This window comes from Callorhinus ursinus, unplaced genomic scaffold, assembly GCF_003265705.2.
Source record: "Callorhinus ursinus isolate GAN/ISIS: 27379988/994484 unplaced genomic scaffold, GSC_fseal_2.0 scaffold4, whole genome shotgun sequence".
Lineage (NCBI taxonomy): Eukaryota > Metazoa > Chordata > Mammalia > Carnivora > Otariidae > Callorhinus > Callorhinus ursinus.
This window is the reverse complement of record NW_027397066.1, coordinates 89,277,380-89,294,936: the sequence shown is the minus strand read 5'-3', so window position 1 is coordinate 89,294,936 and position 17,557 is coordinate 89,277,380. Positions and strand designations below refer to the sequence as shown.

The 17,557-nt window shown below is 36.4% G+C and overlaps 1 protein-coding gene across 1 annotated transcript in view; it reads left to right on the top strand.

Annotated features, from left to right (window-relative positions):
• Positions 1-16,483, top strand: part of COL25A1 (collagen type XXV alpha 1 chain) — a 459,511-nt gene extending 443,028 nt beyond the window's left edge. Inside the window, exons 35-38 of the mRNA XM_073892101.1 lie at positions 1,145-1,198; positions 5,261-5,338; positions 7,174-7,212; positions 11,230-16,483. Of these exons, the coding sequence (XP_073748202.1) occupies positions 1,145-1,198; positions 5,261-5,338; positions 7,174-7,212; positions 11,230-11,232 (174 nt within the window). The 3' untranslated portion in view covers positions 11,233-16,483. The remainder of the gene's footprint in view (positions 1-1,144; positions 1,199-5,260; positions 5,339-7,173; positions 7,213-11,229) is intronic.
• Positions 16,484-17,557: the final 1,074 nt, after the last annotated feature.

Sequence of the window (17,557 nt, the reverse complement as noted above, 5' to 3'; positions counted from 1 at the left end):
ATAAAAAAATTTTTATGACCCTTAACTGCAGCATTAATGGTCACTTCACTTGATTTGGTGAAAGAAATTTGTATTACTAATCAATCAATAAAGACTCTTTTTCACATTTCTGAAGTAGTTGTTCTAATACTAGTGTTGCATGTGCAGGCAGCCTTAAAACAATAACAATAACCTATTCATGAAACTTAGGAACACTAATGTAGCTACTATGGTTCTTTGGCAGGGGAAAGATGGAGAGCCTGGTCTTGATGTAAGTAATACATGTACAATGAACATCTTCCTATTATAATAGATGCTGATGGTCTCCATCATCAATAATAGCAAAAATACTTTTTTTTCTGTGCACATAGTTATGCATATAGCATATATTGCTGTGTGTGTAGATCACAATATAAAATGCACCCCTAGTGTCTGCATGAGATAAACAGAAAAGCAAAACACATAACTAGTATAAAGTTAATAACCAACAGTTGATAATGGCATTTCAAAATACTTTCCCAAATTAGGGACACCCTGAACATCAGCAATTGAACCACTTATTTAAAAATATGCATAAAATTGAAATATCTTTCACGTGCCACCCTTCGGGAATGGTATACTATGTTTATTCTCAAAGCTGCTATGCAATATTTCTTCCTCTTAGCATAAAGTGTCTGTATGTTTTATAATAACATAATTCTATAAAAAATAGAGAATGTCAAAAGTAAATGCCTCTTGAAATGATCACTGTATTATGTGAATATCATAGCAGCCTTATTATGTGAAGAATAATAAAAGCAAAAGTAATAATAGTTAACTTTTTATTGAGCACCTGTTTTGGGCAAGCATAAAATGCTGTGAGGTAAGTGATTTGCCCAAGGCCACACAAATCAGTGTCCTTGCTAGGATTCAAACTAGGATCCTGATATACTTTCCACTATATAAATCTTAGGAGAAAAAGCAAGAAATGTGTTTCATATAGATAATTGAGATGTTAGACAACTATTACTCCTAAGTGGTACTTTAACTATCTAGGTTTTGAGATTCTTGATGGTACTATTTTTCTTCATATTTGTGTTCAGGAGCATGGAATCTTACATTTTTTTAATGTGATTTTGCCACAGTTACATCAGTAGATCTTTTTGGTTTGCTTTTTATCCTCTAGGGCTTCCCTGGTCCACGAGGCGAGAAGGGTGATGTAGGAGAAAAGGGAGAAAAGGTGACCTCTCCATTCTAGCATGTGCCTGTTTGATTTTTCTCACGCCGTGTGCTTTGCTGTTCAATCTATGCGATTCTTTCATATATCTAATTTTTCTCCATCCTGTGCTCCAAAAACACACCAATGCCTGATCTAAAAAAACCAGGTCTTCACAGAGGAATGAAGAAGGCTACAGTGCTAGAAATAAGGGCACAGTCTAGCATAGAAGAAAAAAATTGGCAGGCTTACCTGACACCAATTTATTGAAAGATGTAATGTCCAGGGATTCTTGAAGGTGAAATAAAAAGGCATTTATTACATCAAAGTAAACTTAAATAGCACAAATCTGCAAGAGTCTTCTGGCAGAGCTCACCTAACCCTGTAAAGCCAGCATCTCATTTTTATGCACAGCATTCCAGTACAGAGTTAGTAGACGTGTCCGGTATCCTGATTTTTTTATTGGAAAATGGAGGGCAAGCAGTGTGACTGATAAACCCCAGTGAGTTTATCAGAGAGTAGGACTTGCCACTTTCAGATGCTGGAGATATTTTTAAATGAAGATATTAGTGTATTTTATGAGGCTGGTGTTCAGGTTCTATCTCGGGACCAACGGCCCCAGCGTATATAGCAGCCAATATCAGGCAAATTGGTTTTATGTCTGAAAGCAAAATTTGGATAATGGATTTTTGAAATCATTTCTTCCTTTCCTCTCCCCTTTGCTTGGGTCCTTGAATAGTAATTGTTTACACTGGACACAGCAAAAGAAGTAAAAGTGGCTGAAATTGTACCTTCCCACTTCCAATTTAAACCAGTTCTGTTTCTCAGATTAATTTATGTCTTTCTGAAAACTGTACTTAACAGTTTTCAAAACCCTATAAATTCTCTCTAACCATGAAGTTGATTGCTGTTGAAAAGCAAGGCCAAATTAGAATTGTCAAAGAAAGAAGGGTATTAGGCCTGCTGTGTGTTCCTTAGGCTTTAGACATTACCTGGCTTCCCACTGGTAAGAGAGCTCCTGTCATAGTTATGTAAAAGCAAGATCATCATCATTATCAATATCATCACATTTATTGAACACTTATTATATGTTTCCCCAAAAGCTTTACATACGCTAAGTCTCTTAATCCTCATAACAACCCCCGCCCTGAGATTGGTGCTGTTATTGTCTCCATTTCACAGACAAAGAAACTGAAACATAAAAAAAAAAAAAAGATTCCTTTACTCTGAATTATAAATGCTAACTATAAAATATGCATGTTTTGATTTGAGATAAATTGTGCATGCAAGCTTTTAGCCCAAGGTCGAGGTGCTTTAAAGAGTAGAGACATTTATTTTATGTTTATTTAATGGGTTGTATGAGTCTAAAATCTTATTCACTCAGAAGTATGTCACCATTATGGGGATACTCATTTTAATGATCTTTCAAACAAAGAAGAAATTACCCGTATTGTAACTTATGAAAACACAAAGCTATAAATTTAATCCTCAGAATAATGTTAATAACTCATACAAAAATATTCCCATATTTCAGATTCCATGATTAGAAATTTTATATTTAGGAAAATTGGATTCAAATGGGAACACTTTATGCATATCATTCTTCGACATGGGAAATAAAAATTAGCAATAGCCCTCATATGCTCAGGGCAGATAGTTTTGTGTTGCATAGGGAATCACTAACTTACAAAATTATGTTGGTTCATAATAATGCTGATTCATTGTTCTTTGTATAATAGTGTCGGTTTTCCATAAAGCTTGAGGTCCGCTAACATATTACTGAAAAATGATTCCTGTAGCCTGTTAGAGTCAACATTCATATGACAACACTTTTCTGGGGAGTGATTAATTTCAGTTGGTTTACCAAATAATGAATTGAATTCTAAATTATCAATACCCAACACACCTGTCTCACTATGTGAAGAAGAGTCCCCTGCCTCCTGGGAGGGAAAAGCTCACCCAACCAAGTTTAAAACAATTTTACGTCGTGACATTGAAGTTATTTGCTGAGGATGTTGACTGATCTTGCATGAGTGAGCAACTTAGTCCTGAACGATCCTCCCAGCTTACTTCCTGTCACACCTGCTCTCATTTCACCCTGGATTCTCAGGTCTTCGTCTTTGATCATGATAAACTAAACAACACAGAATTTCTCTCTTTCCCCAGTATTCAAGAAACCCAAGTGTTTTTGATTCTGAGCCTTCTGATGCAATCTTTTTGGCACACAGGAGACAAATGAGGAGCTTTCACTCACACAGTCAGAATGAATGCACTAATTTGAATGCTTATCTCATATATATCTTATGTATATGTCTTTGAATATTCATGTTGTTTCGCTTCTGAAATTATTCACTTTTATTGTAACTGCCTTCCTGAGTGCGGAATGAATACACTAATTTAAATATGTATTGCACAGTATTTTGTATTCTGTACAGCACCAACTTCTTGTCTATAAATATGCAGAGATATTTATGTTAATAAGAAACAGCTGAGATGCATTCCTTCCTTCTCCTCCTTTTGCCTCCTTTCCTTAATTCCTCCATTCCCATGATCCATGCAGATTTCCACAACCTTTACCTTGATTCCTAAATACTAATTTCCATGGCTACATTCCCACTATGTAATTATCCTGCCTACCTCATTTTTAGTATTAGCTCAACTGAGTCCAAACTGCTTTTCCTCTCTTGAACAGAATTTTTTTTTTTTTTTTTGGCTTTTGTTACATTGTGAGTAAGCTGGAAACCCATTTACCATTGTGAACACCTGGCATGATATCTGTAAGAGTGAATTAAAGAAAATCCCTCGATTTATAAATAAGTCCGTTTCTCCAACTGGCATTGCTGAGAAGTATTAGCACTTTTAAAATTTGTTTACCTGACTTAATAAAGAAAGTATTTGCTTTTAGTTTCCTAAAAAAAAGTTAAAAGAAAGAGAAGCATATTTCAATATACTGAATATTTTTTTTAATGAGAGCTACAAAAAATAATGTCATAAAATTGGATACATTTCCAAAAGAGAGAAGCTGTTAATATTCTGTCTTTTTGTCTGGCTCAGTGTAGCTTTCATCTGTTATAGAATTAGAAAAAAAAAAAAAAAAAAAGTCAGCTGACAGTATTGAGAATTGGGTGAAGTATTCATCATTCCTCTGAATCTGACCTGCCACCGGCTGGCTCCCATACAGTTGGTATCCGTCATCCTCGCCGGATCTGCGGCGGAAACACCTCATTCACCAAGACTAGGGCGCTGGGGTCTAAGTCGGCACTTGATGTGTTGGCTTTTCAAATCTCCTTCTTTCATCTTGTTGAGTGTCTTAAGTAAAACCGCACCTACCCTGCCCAGAATCCATTGTCACTCTGAAAGTCTAGGTTATCTTTTACAGTATCGTGCCTTACCCAAACCAGAAAACAGTGGTAAATGCCCTTCCAGACGTTTATTGGCTAAACCATATTTTGAATCGCCATTATTTCCCCCCCCAAATAAAACCTGTCTTTTATTTAAACCCTTATATCCACAGGGGGAAAAGGGAAAGAAAGGCAAAAAGGGGCCTAAAGGGGAGAAAGGAGAACAGGGTGCTCCTGGATTAGATGCACCTTGCCCGTTGGTATGTCTGACTCATGGAACTCTGTCTCCAGATGTCATGTGTGAAGGAATAAACTGGGAGAAGAGCAAGTTGGAGGGACGTGTAACAGCAGGGGTTCTGATTGGGGGGGTTTAACAGAGGCTTCAAGGGACCACACGCATCTATCTCGGGCTATCCCGGTATATTCCATGCCTCGTTTCTGGCCACCAGCTCTGTTTGGTTTCTTAGCACTCAGATATTGACGTGCAACTGGAATGTGACTATAGCATCTGAAGACGAATTTGTGCTATTCCACACCATTCAAAAGAGAAAGTCACTGTTCCCAGAGAAGCCTTGATTACAGGGATAGGTCGAGCTCTTTTTCCATCCAGCTTCAGTGGATGTTACTTTGTCCTTCAGAGTTGCTCCTCTCCCAGCCTTTTGGTTTTGTAGTTATTTCTTTAGCAGAATTTGTGCTTAAGTGATTTCTTGTGTTAGTAACATTATGAGTTAATCTTTACAAACAGGGATTCCGTGGCGTTAAGGGGGAAAAAGGGGAGCCAGGCCAGCCTGGCCTGGATGGGCTGGATGCCCCTTGCCAATTGGTACAGTATTTCTCTTTCCTACCACCCTGCATGCAATTCCTTTGTTTATTACATATTCATCTCTATCAATGTAAAGTGGTACTTCTGGAACAAGCTTTACATGATAAACACACTACATGCATGTGCATGAACAGCTCCTTCAGCATCTCTGCAGAGTGAAGAGAGCAAGCTCGCCTTTCCGTCAAAGACTGCAAATTAACCTCCTGACATTGTCCTCACAACTGACCCGACTGCCATGTCTGCATTCTGGGGAATATTAACCTACTCCAAAAATATTGAAAGAATACATTCAAATGATGTAAAAATCTTATATGTAAAGGGACTACTAGGCCATGACTTTGGGTTCTATCCCTAAATTTAGCTCCTTTTTTTTTTTTCCTTTTTCTCTGAAAGAAATAAAGACATTTTTGCCTCTTCCACTACATTTCTGTCAGGCCGTAAATAAGGCCAGACCGACAGAGTTAAGCTTCTGTGGTCAAGAGTTAACCAGTTCAAGGGAATGCTGTTAAGAGACCATGGGGAAGGAAACCAAACTTCCCTGAGCTTCTAAAGATGGTAATAGTCTGCAGCCCAACCCTCTTCTTTGTCACATAACCTTTTCAGTGTAATGGTCTCTCCTTTTGAAACTCACTTTCCCAAAGTAGACAGAACTCCCCTATCCCCATTGGCATGACTCAAAATCCTCCTTATACTAAAATCTAAAATTCTACTGGGTGACCCTCTCCTTGTACCAATCTGGCATTACCAAGTTTTTCCCAAATATAAAGCTATTTCAAAGTGGGGTTTTTTTTTACATTTAAAAAGAAAGTATATTCATATTTTCTGAGGTATAAAAGAAAACTTTAGAGTGGTTTTATACTTCTTGATTGTTATACTTGGTCTGCATGTTCTTATATTATTCTTCAGTGCTAAGCATGATTCTTTAAAGACTTTCTTAAGGCTTTTAAGAGATTATATTTATAGGAAAAAATGTATTTGGTAAATAATTATAATTAAAAAATCTCAATATGAGTCTTATTTGCTTGTCATTAGTAGTAAATAATACCTTACAATCATTTTGTTAGAGGAAAACACAAGCATGCCTCATAATATATCGAGTCTTCCTGCCTTATTTCTATCATTTGTATCTGAAGAGTGCTTGCACTTTAAATGAAAGTAAATTGTGCGATATTTTAAGAATCCTTTGTTGAATCAGAATTGGTTAACCGACTTCTAAAGACTTTTTAATTAAAAAATTGATAAATGCTATGGATAACATCTTACTATAAAGATATAGATGGACTGCCTGTCTTTTAATTCAATTAATAAAATGCGTTCTACTATATTGGCTTTTAGTATGGAAAAATAAAAGATACTGGCATGTGAAGGGCTATGAACTTCAGATAGAAATGGTTCATCATTGATTATTCATCATTATCATGCATTCAACCATAGACCACAGTGACCAGGAAGAGAAGTTGTTTTTGTTTATTTAATAAAGATAATTGTGAAATGTGTTTTAACGAAATTAAGAGGAATAGTACAGACTTATTATCTAAAGGTGGAACTGGGTAGGCCCCTATGCTTTGTAAACTACTTTTTCAAAATTAGGCGTAATTTTTTCTATATGTATTTTCAAAATGTGTTCTCACACTAGAAAGCATTTGAATTTTCTTCCTTTTAACTAACGTTGGGTATTCTATTGGGACTTGATAATTAGAAAAAAAAAAAAAAAACCCAAGATTACAGGCACCTAAAGGGTAGAAATCCATTTTTTAAGCTTGTGAGCATGTGAATTGTGAAGTATGTTCACTTTTGTGGAGCCTGAAGAATTCTTACTCTTCTTTTTAAAATAGGGGCCAGATGGATTACCCATGCCTGGCTGTTGGCAAAAGGTAGGCTTTATGGAATTATTTCTAAAAGAAGCATTTCCCCTATCTCTTCCCCTGGCTTGATTTTTTCCATTTAGAATAGACCTTTTGAATTTGACATTCCTGAAAGTTGTTTGGGCATTAAAAAGCAAAAGATTCTGTCTCTAGAATATCTTTTGATTAATATATTTACTGCTGATTTCCTCCTAAACTGATGAGTGAAAATAGTTCTTAACAAACACTCTAACTTGGAAACCTTCCTTATCTAATCCTTTTTGTGGAATGGAAAGGGGCAGTGCATCTTGACAATGGTTTGCTTACATAATAAACTCCTTGTCCTCCTACTATTTAAAACTACTCTTAATTGTGGTTCTTTTTCTATTTATGCCCAGTTACGTAGGCAAACATGCAAATACGTGGTAGAACCCTGTCAATATTAATCACAAAGCTGAGAAAGCAGAAAGTGTAAGCATGATTTTTTTTTCTTCAGTGATGATTTATTTAGGAGAATCTGTTTATATTTAAGCTGGTGTTTTTTATGGTATCCATTTATTCTAGCCTCTTCATATGGCTACCCATGGTCACTGTGTATATGTTCAGTATGGAAGGGAACTTCACAGAAAACCTTCTCTGGACAAAGACTGTATGAGGAGCCCTTTCATACAGGGGATAGCATTTTACTTAATCCTCATGATAACCCTAGAGGGTATTATTGTCCTGAATGATGCCGATGAAGAAACCGAAGTCCAGAGAAGTTAAGTCACTTCCAAGGGCAAGAGCTAGGACCCAAACAGAACGAGAAGTGGGCGGTGGAAAGCAATGGCAGGACCTGAAGCAGGGAAGAGGCCTGTAGGTGCTGTCCTAGTCCAAGAATACCAACCCTTTACACACTAACTTTGAGAACTTAATCAGAAAGAACTGTGCATATATGCTACTGACGGATAAAGGAACTCCACGGATGGAAAAATGAGCTAGGGGGAAGTATCATGCTGCTTTGACCATTTTGAAGTTTTTTTCTCTAATGCCTTGTGGCTTATTGAGTAACTTTTGACAGGCATGCCTCATTGGCAAAACTATACAGAACTCCAGGATTGCAGAGAGATGGAGAGAAACTTGACTCTCCTCAATGTGTCTCATCTCCTCAGCTCCGTTGGTGAGGAGATCCTGTGTAACTCACTCTCCCGCTTAGCTGTACCCCCCACTTCACCTCCACCCCCCCACCCCCACCCCCGGCCAGGGAAAGAAAACCTTCTCTGTCAGGAGTGTCATTTATATTTAGCAGCTCCACATACTCACTTTCAGCCTGTCAAAGAATTAGCTCAATCACAGCTGGGCTCAGGGGGTTCTCAGGAAGGTGGGCCTATCATCATATTCTTCTTCACCTGAGGAAAGTATCCTTTCACCTTCAGAATCCCTGTTTTCAGAATCTTGAATACCATCCTGAGCTGGAATTACCATTTACTCTTTAACCGTTGACCTGTAATCTAATACTGTAATGATTTTTTAATACAGTCCTAGGTACACTTCACATAGAGGGAGATGTTGAAAGGCTTACTTTATCCAGCCTTCTGACATAACTCAGAACTTGGGTTTACATAATTATTGGCTGCTTCTAAATCACTTCCTTTTTGTGAGGGCCTAGTAATCATGGCACCAAGCAAAGGACTCATCTTTTTGGTTCATGAAATGGCCAAACCTGGTAGTAATATGAATAGCATTAGAAAATCAGAAATTTCCCTTTTAAGAACTCATTTTTCCACAGAATAGACACTATGTTCTACCTAGGATTAAGGACTTCTTTAACAACTTTTTTTTTTTTTTTGAGAGAGAGAGAGAGAGAGAGGGAGTACGTGGGAAAGAGGGAGAGCAGGAGAGAAAGAATCTCAGGCAGGCTCCATGCCCAGTGCAGAGCCTGATATGGGGCTAGATCTCACAACCCTGAGATCATGACCTGAGCCGAAATCAAGAGTTGGATGCTTAACCAACTCAGCCACCCAGGCGCCACTCTAACATCTTCTTATACAAAGAACTCAATAAGAAAACTTCAGTACAGCTTACCACATCCCCAACACACCCAAATGCAGATCATTGTGCGCAACCTTGTCTAACACCTCCTCACTCCAAAAAAAAAGAAGAAGAAGGCGGGGAAGAGGAGGAAGAAGAAAAAGAAGAGGAGGAAGAAGAAAGAAACAATTAGAAAAAGAAAATGTTCTAAAATCTCTTATGTGGTCAACTTAGCTATCTCAAATTATTTTTTAAGTGATATTTTTTTAAAGAAGGCTAGCCAATTATTTTAGTTAGTCCTGTTTTACATGGACTACCCTTTTAAACACTGTTAAAGTTATTAGCCTCTAGAGCACAGTGGTAAATGTTTGAAAATTCAGAATGTGGTAGCAACGTAAATTACTGTGATTAATTGAGAGTATCCTTGGTCATGATATTCTAATACTAATACTTTCATGCAAAACTGTTTGGTGTTTGTTTAAATGGCTTTTCTTTCTAGATATAGTTCTGTTTTCTAAATTTTGAAGAATAATGATGTAGCAGTTCACAGTGTAATTTGTACAGTGAATAAATGGCAGAATTTATGATTAAGAAAGTACTTTCAGGGGGTGCCTGGGTGGCTCAGTCAGTTAAGCGTCTGCCTTCAGCTCAGGTCGTGATCCCAGGGTCCTGGGACGGAGCCCCATGTCGGGCTCCCTGCTCAGTGGGGAGTCTGATTCTCCCTCTGCCCTTCACCCAACTCTTGTGCTCGCTCTCTCTCCCTCTCTCTCTCAAATAAATAAATAAAATCTTTAAAAAAGTACTTACAGGCTATTAAAGTTATCCTTCCTCATCCAGAGATTAAAAACTATGTAATAGGAAAAAGACCTATAGGCTTCATATTTTTTATTCATCAGATTCCTTTATTTATTTTTCATATTTTTTAATGTTTTACTAACTTTATTTTGTGAGGTAGGGCTGACAGGTTTGCAGCAAAACCTTCCTAAAGCAAGGTGACAGATTTTTTTTTTAGTTAAGTTTTAAAATCTGGAAGAAGAAAACAAAGAATCTTTAAAATTCTGTAGATTTTTTTACAAAACACTGTACTCAAAAAAATACATCTCTTTAAATTTTGAGTTTGGGGCAAAGAATACTTCCATAGTCACATTCTCTGGTGTTGCCATGACATGCAGAAACATTGAGTGAACGCCATCTTCGAAGATCACAAATACCTGGCCTCTTAATCCCACCTGCTATAGCATCTGTTCTTCCTGGAGAGAGAAAAACAAATGTTTTTAATTAATGAACTGGGCATTCTACTTTTCTCAATGGGTTTTGTTTTGTTTTGTTGGGTTTGTTTTTTTTTTTTTTGTAAAAGTCAAGTCCCCAAGATCTGCAATATAAGTTTATATCTCAAAGATCATTGTCCCTCAGTTCTCTCAGACTTAACTTTAGTTCTAGGAAAACCTTAATAGTTATGGAGGTTCAAAACGAGCAACAAGAGATTTATGGTACCTTAGATCACCGTGGAACCTCCAGTAGAGCTCGAAGACCTGAGAGCAGGCAGGTTTATAGTGCACACCATCCGCGTGGAGCAGGGCTTGCAAAAGGCCAGAGGAAATCAGAGCCAAAGGAGAGTAGTATTATAGTCAGGTTGGGTGAAGTAAACAGTACCACCGAGGGCAGAGTCCTCAGCCTCTTCCCCAGTGGCTTTTAATGTTTGGAGAAGATTATGTAAGTATAGGACATGTATCTTAATTATGGTACATATGTGATAAAATCCTAATTTTCTGCTTTCCCAGAATCATTACTGAGAAACAGACCATAAACTTCTCAGTGGCAAAAGAAAAATGTGGGTTGAACCCAGGATGGAAATTTTAATAACACCCTGGAGTTTTAGAAAAGTAATACTTGGGACACACATCACTCAGCTTATTAATTAAAAAAAAAAAAACATTCAGGGTTCTACCAGTTTTCTTAAAATAAATGTTAATTTGGAATTTTTATTCTAGACCACTAATCCTATGTATGTCTTTTCTGTTGTTTGTTTTTCTGCAGTGATGAATCTAACCTTCCGAGCATGAAGTTGTATATATAAGGGTCCACTTTTTATATTTATAGTTGAAAATCGAATTGCAGATTTTACAAGTCTGAGATATGTTTACATATAGCTGCTTCTTCCTGTTTGCAGTAGTACACATGTCCATCTTTTCTCCACTTACATCTGAAATTGGGCAATATGTGAAACCAGTGAGAAGCCTGCAAAAAAAATATAAATCAGTATCTCTTTATCTTATGTGAAGATATGTATTTAAATGGACACATCAGTGATACAGAATGATTGTTCTTGCTCTTTTCTGACTTTGGGCTTGTTAATTGCATGGACAAAAAGTGCCATGAAATAGTTTACATGAAATTGTGACCAAATATGGACTCAAAACTATGAAAATGTACTATACTAACTAACTGATTTTAGGGTTTATCCTCGCATCCCTACTCACCTTCACTGTTAGCATTGATTTGTGCCCACACCACCCACTGAAACTGACTAAAAAAGCATGACCGTGTGCCAAGCCTGCTTGTCATTCAGATGCTAGCATGCCGCTTAGTGAGTCCTTTGATCACATCTGAGCTTTTATTTCTTTTGTCATCTCAAGGGGGTTACACCATGGCTTATTGCCAAAAAGAGATAAGGTGGCGGAGAGCATACACACAAATGGTCTTGTATTTTGAGGGAGTTGCAGTCCCAACTGCAGACCTTCAGCTTCCAGTATTGCGGGCTCACATGGCCACCTTGGTTGAAATATCAAGGGGTTGAGCTGGTTGCCGCCACCATTTTTCCTTGGGCTGCCCTTGACAGTGAAGATAAGGGAAGAGGACCGGTTTGGCATCCTGCACTGTCTCTCCTGTGACCAAGTAGGAAAGAGGTTTACACATGGCGGGCACCCAGAACAACAGACTTTAAAAAAAAATAAACTGTATTCCAACAAGTGTTAATATGGGTGCTTTTGGAAACTGACAGAGGCATATAGCATTTCTTTTGGATAGGAGATTCTTGGAATGGCAGCCCCTGTTCCCGCAGACAAAGGATGCGTACATCCCACCAAAGAGAAGGGGTACCACTCCCGAGAATAGATTGGCTGAAATATCCTCTTCTGAAATTGTAGGGGAGCTTACCCTACAACCTCTATTGAAGCTGATGCTCTCCTTCCTTCCAAGATCCAACGCATTTCGAACATTTTCTACAAAGTTCTAGAAACAGAAAGATATTTTTCATCCTTTTTTTATGCTTTTCTTTTCTAGTCCCGGGGAATATTAAGAAAAGATTTGTTTCAGTTTTTGTCACATTTGTTTAGAACAATTTTTTTAAAGTCTTCAAATCCTAATAACTTGGTAGCAATAGTCAAGATGACGTTTTACTAACTTCTCTCTTGTTTTGAATAATTGAAGAGACTATAAAGGAAACTCCACTTTCAGTTCAGTCATTGTAAAGCATCAAAGTTAAGCAATTTCTTGAGTACTTTTTGACTTTTTTTTCATATGATGACTGTAACTTACATAGTGATCATCAGTTAAGTCAAGATTTGGTCACATTTGATAGTATTAACTCTTTTCTATTTCTTATCATTCTATTTAGATCTAAGTTTTGTCCATATTTAGATTTCTTTATCTTTTTTTACATTTCTAAATGTTTGTCTTATGCACAGACCAAATCTGTGTGTCAGAAAGCTGTGAAATATAGTTGGCATAGAGTATTTTTTCACCTATTTGCTCAAAACTTACTTAATTGTATTAGACTGAGCATTTCTTTGCACAGTAAAGAGTTGGTAATATGTTTTGAAATGCTTATTCTGAGTGGAAGGGTTACATTAGGAGAAACACCATCAAAGAGGAGTAGTCTCTCTTTCAGCCCATAGGACAATATACTTTCTCTCCTGACTTAATGCCATTTTGTGGGAAAATTTCTAGTTCCATTCATAAATTTCCACCACCAGAGGGGAAATTAGCTCATCACTGGCTTGTGGTGACAACAGTTAAGATATGACTATAAGACAAAGATCCTAAGATGCTTGTGATCTCTTTCATATTGTATAACCAAATGTTCAATTATACAAAATGCCTTCTTTTTATTTCTAATAAGTTTTTGAGATTGGAAAGATGTCCAAATTATTAGATCAATCTAATTGGTAACATTTCTAGTAACATTCCACACTTGAAGCCAGTTCAGCATTTTTAAAACGATAGAGGGCCTTCCTTTTCCAACCATCTCTTGTTTCACGTGGTTAGGAAAAAGTATTGTTCAATGTCTGAAGCAATTTGTCTTACATGGTTTGGAAACATGAACCAAAGCAGGTAGAACTACTGTCTCTTCAGGAAAACAAACAGCAGTGTCTTGAGAAAAATCTGGTGGCTATATTTCTTTCTATCTTTCTTTCTACTCCTCTAGTAGAAAGAGGTATTGAGATGAATCACTATTGAAAACTTGCACAGCTTCAAAACAAAATACCTCAACATCAAAGAGAAACACTTTATACACACAAAAAAAATTTTTTTGAACATAGCCCTTTAAGAATACTCTTCTGTCCTATGTGTGTACTGGGTTTTTTGCTCTACAACTGATATGACAACATTGATTTTTATTCTATGAGCAAACGAAGCTGTAGACTCCTGTTACATTTATTTCCTTGGGAAAAACAAAGAGATGATAGTACTTCTCCTTGTTCCGTGGAATTATTAGGTCTTAACCACCATGGATAATCTTAAACTTTTGGTTACTAAAATATTTCCAGCCATCTATTTTGTCATCAATATAGAGAATCCTCAAATAATTGCTGAATGAACTAATAACGTATATCTGCTGATATATGTGTTGGCAGATATCTATTTTTCTTTAAGATTTCAACCCTTAATTTGTATTATTGGGTAGAGGATTGAGAAAAAAATACATGAACGATACATTGGAAGTAAGTCAAGAGCTACTTCTATTTCTGATAAGCATCCTTTAAGGATGCCAAATTGGTATGTGTTTTAGCTTTGAAATTGTTTTCCATTCATGTTGGTGCTAATGCATTTTTTTTTCTTTATGAACAATGCAACTCTACTATGGATAATTTCATTTTTCTGTTTAATAGCATTCCTAAACTGTTAGTGTGTGATTTTATTTTTAAAGTTCATGAATTTGCTGTAATATGGTTCAATGACCAGTCTTTCCTAATGTAAAACAAAACAGTGTACCTATAGATGATGTGTGTTTACTTGGATCATGGATCCTTTTATTTCATGTTCATTTCATGTACCATATGCCTTTATCAACTTTCTTCCTCATATTTTAGCTTATTTCATTTGATTAAGTCTGACAAAACCAATGTTAGAGAAGTCTAACACATTCATAGAGTACCTGACACACAAATACGCCCCAATTTTTTTTCTAGCTTTCATTTTCCTTATGAGAAGCTGTCTTGGAGGATTTTTCTTTCTTGTTTGATTTTATAGAAAACATAAGAATATCTAGGATGTCTACCAAAAACAAAAAATTCTGTTCTTGAATTTACTTTCTGTGCATGATGTTCTGATGGGACAGCAAGAACATATGCATCCATAGTTCACGTTACAGGTCCTCTGTCTACAACGCATACATATATCTGCTAGTTTGGAAAATGCTCAAAACAGCGTTCAAGACCTATGGAAAAATTGTCCGGTATCTTATGTTTTTATCACTTAAAAAAATGTGCTTAATTTTCCAAGCTTTTTTTATGTTACTGTTGTACCATAAAAAGCTAATACTGCTTTTCATCCTTTCTTTTTTGCCACTATATATTATCTTACCCAGAAATAAGTTATGCTTGAATGGTGGGCAGTGTTTTAATCTTCTAATAAGCAATCATAGGAACATACAGAGATTGATATTTGAAATCTTGTTTTTCTCTATGTCTTCATAGCCAAGTTACACTAATAATTAATGTTACTAAAGTGAACTTTTTAAATTTCTACCAAAACAAACAAAAAAACCTCTGCTATCTCTGAAAAATCAAATCCATAGCAATCTAATCTTGTGTTCTCAAAAATAATAATTAAGAACAAGCACATGTGATTCTGGCAATTAAAAAATCATTTCTAGTGGAATTAACATACCTAAAATTATTTTAAAATGTAAGGACCTTCCATCCCTACTTTTTCCCACTTTGTGGACATATCTTCATATTGGCTAGATTTACTTTATGCCATTAGCAGAGATAAGCTTCCAACTTAAACTTTTGGTGGATTTTGTTTTGCTAATCCAATATTGAAACATTTTAATGGCATTTCTGATTTTTTAAATGTGTTTAATGCATAAGATTCCCTATGCTGCTTTATTGACAGAACTGTCCTTTGGGGAATAGGAAGACTTTTGCAACCTGACCTGTTATGTTTGATTTATCAATAAATTACCAACATTTCTCAAAATGTGGTAGATATTCTCACGTATTTCAGAAATATTAATAAATTGGATTCACAAACGAATGTCTTACCTATTGTTGACATTTATGTGAATATTCTTTATACTGTTGTAAATGTTTCATGCAACTTAATAACATTTTAAAAAGATGTATGTATCTGATTTTCCATTAGAAAATATTATATTTTTATTTGTATTTTTTACATTTTAAAGTTCATCTCTACGTGCAGCTATTTTTATATTGCCAAAAAATCACATAAATACAAAATAAGAGGAAAATGCAAAAAAAAAATATTTTGGCAAGCATTACACTGCATATTTTTCTTAACATTTTGTGGGCCAGTCTCATGTAATTGATTATTCTAAGAATGTGTTGTGTCTTATCACTGTAAATATGGCACAAACCTGATTTTCTCAATAGTGTACATAATTGAAAGATTGAATTCTCCCTGTTTGACTTCTTATTTCAATTTTGTTATAATTTCTCCAGCTGACAGTGCTGAATCAAAAGACATGTGCGGTTTTTGATGTGCAGTTTGGAGATAATTGCATTGTGTTCAGTTTCTAATTTGTTTTTATTTGCTTTTTTAACTTGTTTTCAGGGTTCCTAGTTTGTGAGAAGTTGATCTTCAGAATTATTTTTACACTATTTATGACTTATTTTCATAATGTAAAAAGTGTGTAATTATTACAATATTAATCCAAACTATGGTAATGAATTGTATTGTTATAAAGCTTTATTAATGTTCATGAACACCTGGGCCTGTTTTCTCTGATTTAAACACAGTCCATAAAAAATTTTGTTCTATTCTTCTACCATACTGTAATGTCACCATTCAGCTTAGTGCACATAACTAGCTATGGTGATTTTCTATTAAAAACAACAACAACAACAACAACTAGCACTTTCTGTTTATCAGGTTATGCCTCTAGGTCGGGCTTCCCTTCAAAACTCACTTTTTTTCCCAGGATTCTCCATTTTGGTGAATTAAGATTCCATATACCAACTGACTCTTAGCTCTACCACATCGAATCAATCATTGTGTGAGTAAAATGCAGTACATAGTAATCACTTAAATGTATTGAATAATGAATGACTGAGTGCCTCCACTAAAATCACCAGTTGTTTCCCAGTCCTGAGTAAAAGAGCATACTTCCCAGTCCTTGCCTTTCCTGCCCTCACCAGCACCACCAGATGTAGTTGTCCAAGCTGTCCTCTTAAACACCCTGCTCTTTAGTCCCCAGGTCCCTCTCCTCGTCATTTCCTCCTGTTTTTCTTCCTCATTTTCCTTTGCCAGTTCTACCTCCTCTCCCTGCTTGTTAAATCGTGACCCTCAGAACTCTGACCTGCATCCTTTCTTTGCTTTTGCTCTTCTCTGACACACTCTAGGAAAGCCTGTTCATTCCCATGAAATCCAAGTTTTTATCTCCATCACAGATTTCCTTCCAACTTCCAGACCAACTGTGATGGGCATGTACCCACATAGCTTATCACCTTCACCTACACACCTGGTTCTCTTCCAGACTTAATATTAGAGTGAACATATGATCCCCACCTGCCATCTAAGCAAACATGGTAGAAACTTCCGAATCATTCTGGACACTGCCTACTTCTTGTCACCGACCCGTTCCCTCACATAGCATCTAATCCATTACCAATCCCTTCAATTCTACCTCCTAAATGTCTCTCAGATCCGCTTCCCCCTTTTTTTATCCCCATTACTATTGCCTTGGTTCATCTCCCCTCCCCCCACTTTTCCCTTGGACTTTTAGAAAAGCCTCTAGTTGGCCTCCCTGCCTCTAATAACCACCTCCTCTCCACCTCAAACTCTGTAACACCCTGAAGGCGATGATTCAAAGAAAGCAAATATGGCCATGTCTTATTTACTTGTGAGTTCATCCTCCCATTTCATTTCACATAGAATTTGAGGCAAATTAAAAGAATGCTTA